Source organism: Pristiophorus japonicus, unplaced genomic scaffold (genome assembly GCF_044704955.1).
Source record: "Pristiophorus japonicus isolate sPriJap1 unplaced genomic scaffold, sPriJap1.hap1 HAP1_SCAFFOLD_1564, whole genome shotgun sequence".
Classification (NCBI taxonomy): domain Eukaryota; kingdom Metazoa; phylum Chordata; class Chondrichthyes; family Pristiophoridae; genus Pristiophorus; species Pristiophorus japonicus.
Genome location: NW_027251241.1, coordinates 22275 through 29731, shown reverse-complemented (window position 1 = coordinate 29731; position 7457 = coordinate 22275). Strand labels below are relative to the sequence as shown.

At 46.4% G+C, this 7457-nt stretch overlaps 2 protein-coding genes and 1 non-coding gene across 3 annotated transcripts; 2 read left to right on the top strand and 1 right to left on the bottom strand.

Annotated features, from left to right (window-relative positions):
* The first annotated feature begins 2501 nt into the window (after positions 1–2501).
* On the top strand, positions 2502–3611 carry LOC139243005 (histone H2B type 1-N-like). Its single transcript, XM_070870604.1, has one exon. It carries the CDS (start codon positions 2502–2504, stop codon positions 2868–2870), a length of 369 nt encoding a protein of 122 aa, XP_070726705.1. The 3' UTR covers positions 2871–3611.
* A 1891-nt stretch (positions 3612–5502) lies between these two features.
* On the top strand, positions 5503–5574 carry trnag-ucc (transfer RNA glycine (anticodon UCC)). Its single transcript has one exon. It is a non-coding gene; the product is annotated as a tRNA-Gly (tRNA).
* Positions 5575–6309: 735 nt separating this feature from the next.
* LOC139243007 (histone H2A type 1-H-like) lies at positions 6310–7005 on the bottom strand. The gene is made up of 2 exons (XM_070870605.1): positions 6961–7005; positions 6310–6747 (listed from the first exon to the last, which is right to left on the bottom strand). Exons 1-2 carry the CDS (start codon positions 7003–7005, stop codon positions 6310–6312), a joined length of 483 nt encoding a protein of 160 aa, XP_070726706.1.
* Positions 7006–7457: the final 452 nt, after the last annotated feature.

Genomic DNA, 7457 nt, shown 5'->3' with positions numbered 1-7457 from the left:
CTTCTGTACTGTGTAATGATTGTAAAGCTGTCTATTTCAGTGATTTGCGCCTTTCTAAAATGTCTCATTGTTTTTGATGATCCTTGCTTGCCTGTCTAATTTGGAAAGACTTCAGAATTGTGCAGTGTGCCGAAGGTTTTATTTAAAGGTGGAGTAAAATCTGTTTGAAAATATTCTTTCTAACCCTCCCCCAACCCTCAAATTTTAGAACACTCTGCAATACTGACTGGAAAGGTCCCAAGTTCGGTCCTTGATCTGGGCTGTTAGTTGATCTCAGCCAAGGCAACAGTTCAGGGTTATAATTGTCCTCAGTACCATTGGGCTAAATATGAGTAAAAATTAGCCAGTGCCCCTGTTCTTGATACCGATCCAATGACATCAACTGGGAAGTGTGTGGATGTTAGTTGAGGGCAGGATTGGACTCAGCTCTGATGCCTACCACAGTGGAAATTGATATCCTATACTTAAAGTAACAACTTTTGTAATCTCCATTTGCAGCGTATTAGAAGGGAAGGATCGGCAGCTGGGAAACTCAAACCAAACATCACGTCAAGATTTGAGAGATTCCCCGGATTGATCAGGATCACCTTATCATCAGCCTTTGGAAAAACACCAATCACAGCGGGGAGAAACAGGACACATGTTCTATGTGCGGATGCACCTTCAACCAATCGTTCAGACTGTGAGACTCGTGTGCCCTGCTGACTCAACACTAAATGTGGGGACAGTGTGAATAGATGCAGATGCGCATCGGGTGGAAACACATCAGGGAGAGATCATTTATCAGCTGAGTGTGGAAAGAGATTCAGTCTCTCATCTCACCGACTGACATTCGAGCACAAAGATAACAGACTTTCTCCTGTGAATATAGAGCTGTGTTATTGGGCTGTGATGTTTTTCCTTGTTCATCTTGTTGACTAAACCTTTGCCAATTGTTTGGTGTGATCGGTTTACTTGTACATATCTTAAAACAATACATTTACTGAGTGGATTCGAATTTAAATTGAAAGCAGCTTTGCAGGCGTGATACTCTATTCACACATCGAAGGTGAGAGAGATGCTGTGGGCACACGCTAAGTCCTGTTGCTGAAAGTGTTTAACAGACTAGGTTTTGTGTTTAGTGATCCTGGGCATGTTAGCTATCGCTATCCTGGACACCAAGGCAAAGAGAGACATTCTGGAAGGTATGGAGAACTGGGACTTGTCCCCGAGAGTAACGAAAGGTATGAGAACTGAAATAATCTAGAGTTAGAAAGGAGGAAATGCGCAACATGGAGCAGTCAGTGACAGGATATCAATTTGTCTCCTCTTATCATGGAGACTTCAAATATCAACACAGTGTTATTTGAAATATCAAAATGTTAAACTCCAGCCCAATTTTTGGGGTTATTAACATCAGCAGAAACAAATCCCAACTGACAGTATGAACACGATTCAGTCAGGATGCGATTAACAGCAATAATAACAGTAGAACCCAACCTCTGCAGTCACTTGTGAACTCGCAATTCAGATGACTGAGTGAATCCCTTCCCACACTTCCCCAGTGTGAAGTCGCTGGAGTTTCAGCAGATCGGATGACTGAGTGAAACCATGCCCACACATGGAGCAGGTGAATGGCCCCTCTCTGGTGTGACTGCAACAATGATTTTCTCCATCAGATGGGGAACTGAATCCCTTCCCACAGTCTCCATATTCCTACGGTTTCTCCATGGTGCAGGTGTCCTTGTACCTCTCCAGGTTGGACAATCAATTGAAGTTTCGTCCACACACACAACACGTGTAATTTCTCCCCGCTGTGAATGGTGCAATGTTTTTTCAGGCTGTGTAACTGGTTGCAGCTCTTTCCACAGTCAGTGCACTGGAACACTCTCACTCGGATGTGTGTGTGTGTCTCGGTATTTTTCCAGTCACAATGATGTTCGAAATACTTTCCCACACACAGAACAAACATTTCTCCTTCCACATTCAAAGGCCGATGATGTTCATCATTTCCAGCTAACATGGTTGGGTTCAGTTCTGCACCCGCTGTGGGCAAAGTGAGAATAAAATCAATGAGCTGCTGAGTTTCTCTGCTGGTCACTGGGCCTTTTGTGCGGCCCAATAGGGTGAGCCTCAGTTAGCCCCATAGGATGAGCCTGGGTTGGCCGAATAGATTGAGCATCTGCTGGCCCAATAGGGTGAACCGGAGCTGGCTAAATAGAGTGAGCCTGGAATGGCCCAATAGGATGAGCCCACGCTTGCCCGATAAGGTGAGCTTGGGCTGGCCCAATAGGATGAGGCCCGGGCTGGCCCAAAAGGGTGAGGCCTGGGCTGGCCCAATAGGGTGAGCCTGTGCTGCCCAGGGTCACCAGACAACAAGCAGCACAACAAGGCTCCCTTTCAGGGGCCACTGAGTTGGGCACAAACTCCTGTCCAATCAAACTGACAAAGACTCTGAAGCCCCGCCTATTTTGTTCCTGTCCAAAAGACCGCGCATGCGCTCAAGACCCACCTTGACCAAGATGGCGGCCGGTGAGCTCTCTGCCCCGCAAAACAGATTCCGCCACGAAAAGCGCCAAGAAAGTAATCACGAAACCCCACTGAAGAGCGGCAAGAAGCGGAGAAAGGAGAGTTACTCCATCTACATCTACAAAGTGATGAAGCAGGTTCACCCCGACACCGGCATCTCCGCCAAGGCCATGGGCAACATGAACTCGGTTGTGAACGATATTTTCGAGCGCATCGCGGGTGAAGCTTCCCGCCTGGCCCATTACAACAAGCGCCGCACCATCAGCTCCCGGGAGATCCAGACCGCCGTGCGCCTGCTGCTGCCCGAGAACGCCATGTCGGAAGGGACAAAGGCGGTGACCAAGTACACCAGCTCCAAGTGAAACTGACCGCTGTCCTGAGAGATCAAACCCAAAGATAACGGCTCTTTTAAGAGCCACACACAACCTTTCTGAAAGAGCTGCACAAACGCATCACTCTTTAGACTCAAATCACTAATTATTTCCTGAACAAGTGTGTGCGAACCTTTGCACTTCCAGCTGTAGATTTAGTTTTGAATTCTCCGATAAGCAGCTTCACTGTCCGGTTCAACCTCAGTGTCGCTGGAATTTCCCGCCCACAAATTACAAACACGGTCCCTGCTCGCTGTTTCCCTTTGCTCTCAGACCGGTTCATTTACACCGGCTGCCGAATTAAGAGCTTGTTTCGGGGCTGAGACTCAGGTTTCAATCACACATTCTTTCTCGCAAGCCCTTTTCAAGTTTATTTTTCAATTCCTGTTGCGGGTCAGTCCGTTTATTAACCCGACACTCCCCGCAGTGTAACAACCCAGAATGGGAGTTCTTGCAGAGACCAGAACCGGGGACGGTTTGAACACTCTGTCCCTCTTCCCTTTTCACAGAGGGACTCCCAGTTCTGGTCTCACTGCCGCCTTTGCGGGGGATCGATCGATAATCTATGAAGCCCAACTTTTACAAAGATTGAGTTGGAATGTATCCCGTTACAGAATCAGTGGCGATTGATTCACGCCCATTACAGACAGTTTGAAATAGCACCCGAATTTAAACTTGACTAACAGTCTGGAACTTGCGAGGGATATGTGGAATAAGACAAAATAAATTAAAACGTGTTGGCAAATCTTTGACTAATGGTGAATTTATTAACATAATCCGCTAGTTTTAAAATTATTGGCGTGGGTTTTGAATTAAAAAGTCATTATTCTGACTGTTGGAGACAGTAATTTCGGCCTTACTTTCATTGGTGGGCTAAACTGACTCTGATTGGTTATCGGAAAAGACCAATGAAATGCACCACAGAGCGACCAATTACAACTTCGCTCCCTGCATTCTGCAGACACACACACACACACACAGAAAGGCAGATGTGGGAGGACTTTCTCATTCTTTCTCTGAACCTGTCGATTGTGAAAATGTCTCCAAGAGGAAAAAGTGGCGGTAAAGCTCGAGCCAAGACCAAGTCTCCTCCTTCTGGCCGGACTGCACTTCCGTGTGGGCCGTGTTCACAGGCTCCTGCGGAAGGAGAACTACGCTGAGCGTGTGGGTGCCGGAGCCTCGGTCTGCATGGCTGCTGTGCTCGAGTATCTGACCACTGAAATCCTGGAGCTGGCCGGCAACGCGGCCCACGACAAGAAGAAGACCCGCATCATCCCCAGACACCTGCAGCTGGCAACCACAACGACAAGGAGCTCAACAAGCTGCTGGGAAAGGTGGCCATCGCTCAGGGCGGGGTGCTGCCTAATATCCAGGCTGTGCTGCTGCCCAAGAAAACCACCAGTGCGTCCAAGAGCAAGCAAAGCGGATAGGATTTAATCTAATAACCCAAAGGCACTTTTCAGAGCCACCCAGTTTCTGTGAAAGGGCTGGTTACTGTTCTATGGATCACAATTAACATTGAATCTCTGCAATTAAGCTGTTAGTTTCCTGATCAGAAATGACCCTCACATTCTCGGTTATAAACTGGTCACTGTCGACAGACAGTGCAACAGGTTTGTTGTTATAAGATCCTGCTGCAAGGTACCATAAATCATTTCTGGCCCGCGAGGCGGTAAACTTAGCTCGATTGCGATGGCGGGGAATCGAAGCCGGGTCAACTGCTTGGAAGGCAGCTCACCACTCACTATACACCATCGCTCACATATCTTCACATTTTAGAAAGTGACAGGAATCCCAATCTCACATTCCAGAAACTGACAGTTGCAGAATAAAACCCACACTGTTATATCCGACACTGACATGTGCAGAATAAAACCTGAACTCACACAACGGAAGCCAACAGGTACAGAATCAATCACATACTCACATACCAGAAACTGACAGGCACTGAGTAAAATCCACACTTACCGACCCGGGGCTGATAGGGTAAGAGTAAAACCCACAATCACATATCAGAAGCTGAAATATAGATTAAATCCACACTCACATATTAGAAAAATTATATGCCCACAGAGAAATGACAGGTACAAAATAAAATCCACATTTACAAAAGAACATGAGAAATAGGAGCAGGAGTAAAGGTCCAGTAATGCTTCAATGACCCATGACCAGTGCTCTGTACATAGAGAAGCTCACAGTTTACACAGAGCACGATGGTGGTATAGTGGTGAACAGAGCTGTCTTCCAAACATCGGGCTCGATACCTGCCCATTGAAAGCAGACTGGTTTTAATATAATGATCACGCGATGGTAATTTTGAACCAAACTCAGTGCCTTCCAGCAGGATTATGTCGCTCAAATTAGTCAAAAGATGTGCAACTTTTAAAATTTACAAAAAATATTCCTCATATCTGTTGATAATTATTTTTTAGGCTAAAAGGGCTTTAAGTAATAAATGGGGTGTGGGCTCATTCCAAGCAAGTGAACTATTCAGAGTTACAATTTTTAATTGGAGGGAAAGTGTCCGAGCATAGTGCTCAGGTTCGGATTGCTGAACATAGTATTTGTCCCACTTAAGAGCCACAAGACCGAGTTAGTCGTAAATATAACTCCTGTTGTGTAGGCGATGGTGGTATAGTGGTGAGCATAGCTGCCTTCCAAGCAGTTGACCCGGGTTCGATTCCCGGCCATCGCAACTGCTGTCATTTTAATATCCCTGTCAGGTCAGAAATGCCTTATGTGAGCTTGTAACAGCAGCATTGTCTAAGGACCGACCGACCCCAGCGGGAGATAGTCGGAACTTCAGGTGTTGCTTCTCGGCACCACGTCCATGGAATGATTCCGGCAGGGGGCGGAGCTTGTCGCATGTCTGTCCAAAAAGTGCGGGGGGCGGGGTTTCACAGATGCCTGTCTGACAATTATTTGTACTGCACTTTTTTTGACAATAAAATGAATGTTGACGAAAAACATTCATGTGAGTCCCCCATGGAATTAAAACGGACTTGAACCAACAAATTAATTCTCAGTCAGAAACGTTGGGCCCATCAACCGCTCATTCCCTTTATACTCGGTTCTTAACATCCGTTTATATTCGGCTCACACAACGTGTTCACTGAAGGCCTGTCTCACGTTCAGGTTCCGTCTGTTTTGCATTTCTCTGAAGTAGGTCTCTCTCTATATTGAACCATTGATGGGAATATCCGCTAACAGCAAACCTGTGGCAGTGTTTGGTGATCTAGATATCTACATATTCGACAGAGAGTGACCGGTTTATAACTGCGATCAGGGAACGCCCAGCTTCATTGCTGAAATTCAATGTTAAATTAGATCCACGGATAAAGGAGATCCATCCAACATCAAGGACCCCTTTCAGATACTGTGGGTGGCTCTGAAAATAGCCTTTGGGTTATTCGATTAAATCCTGTCCGCATTACTTGCTCTTGGACGCACTGGTGGTTTTCTTGGGCAGCAGCACAGCCTGGATATTAGGCAGCACCCCGCCCCGAGCGATGGTCACCTTTCCCAGCAGCTTGTTGAGCTGCTGGTCGTTGCGGAAGGCCAGCAGCGGGTGTCTGGGGATGATGCAGGTATTCTTGTTGTCACGGGCCGCGTTGCCGGCCATCTCCAGGATTTCAGCGGTCAGATACTCGAGCACAGCAGCCATGTAGACCGGGGCTCCGGCACCCACACGCTCAGCGAAGTTCCCCTTCCGCAGGAGCCTGTGAACACGGCCCACAGGGAACTGCAGTCCGGCCCGAGAGGAGCGAGACTTGGCCTTGGCCCGAGCTTTACCGCCGCTTTTTCCTCTTCCAGATATTTCCACAATCCACACGTTCAGAGAAAGAATGAGAAACTCCTCCCATATCTTCTATAGGAATGCAGGGAGCGAACTTGTGATTGGTCGCTTTGTGGTGAATTTCATTGGTCATTTCCGATGTTCAATCACAGTCTCTGTAGTCCGCCAATGAATCCAGGGCTGAAATTACTGTCCTCAAAAGTCAGTCCGCAAACGATTTAGAAAGTCAAAAATCTCTCCAATAATTGTTAAAATTGCGAATTATGTTAAAAACTTCAACATTACCCAAATATTTCCAAATACGTTTTGTTTCCTTTTATCATATTCCATATTTCCCTTGCAAATTCCAGGCTGTTACAATCAACGTTAAATTCAGGTTCAATTTTAAACTGAATCACCAATAATTCTGTAACGGCACACATTCCAGCTCAAGCTTTGTAAAACTGGGGATTCCTAGATTATAGAAGATTGGCTAACTAACAGAAAACAGAGAGTAGGGATAAATGATTCATTCTCGGGTTGGCAATCAGTAACTAGTGGGGTGCCGCAGGGATCAGTGCTGGGAATCCAATTATTTACAATCTCTATTAACGACTTGGAAGAAGGGATCGAGTGTAACGTAGCCAAGTTTGCTGACGATACAAAGATGGGAGGAAAAGCAATGTGTGAGGAGGACACAAATAATCTGCAAAAGGACATGAACAGGCTAAGCGAGTAGGCAAAAGTTTGGCAGATACAGTATAATGCTGGAAAGTGTGAGGTCATGCACTTTGGCAGAAAAA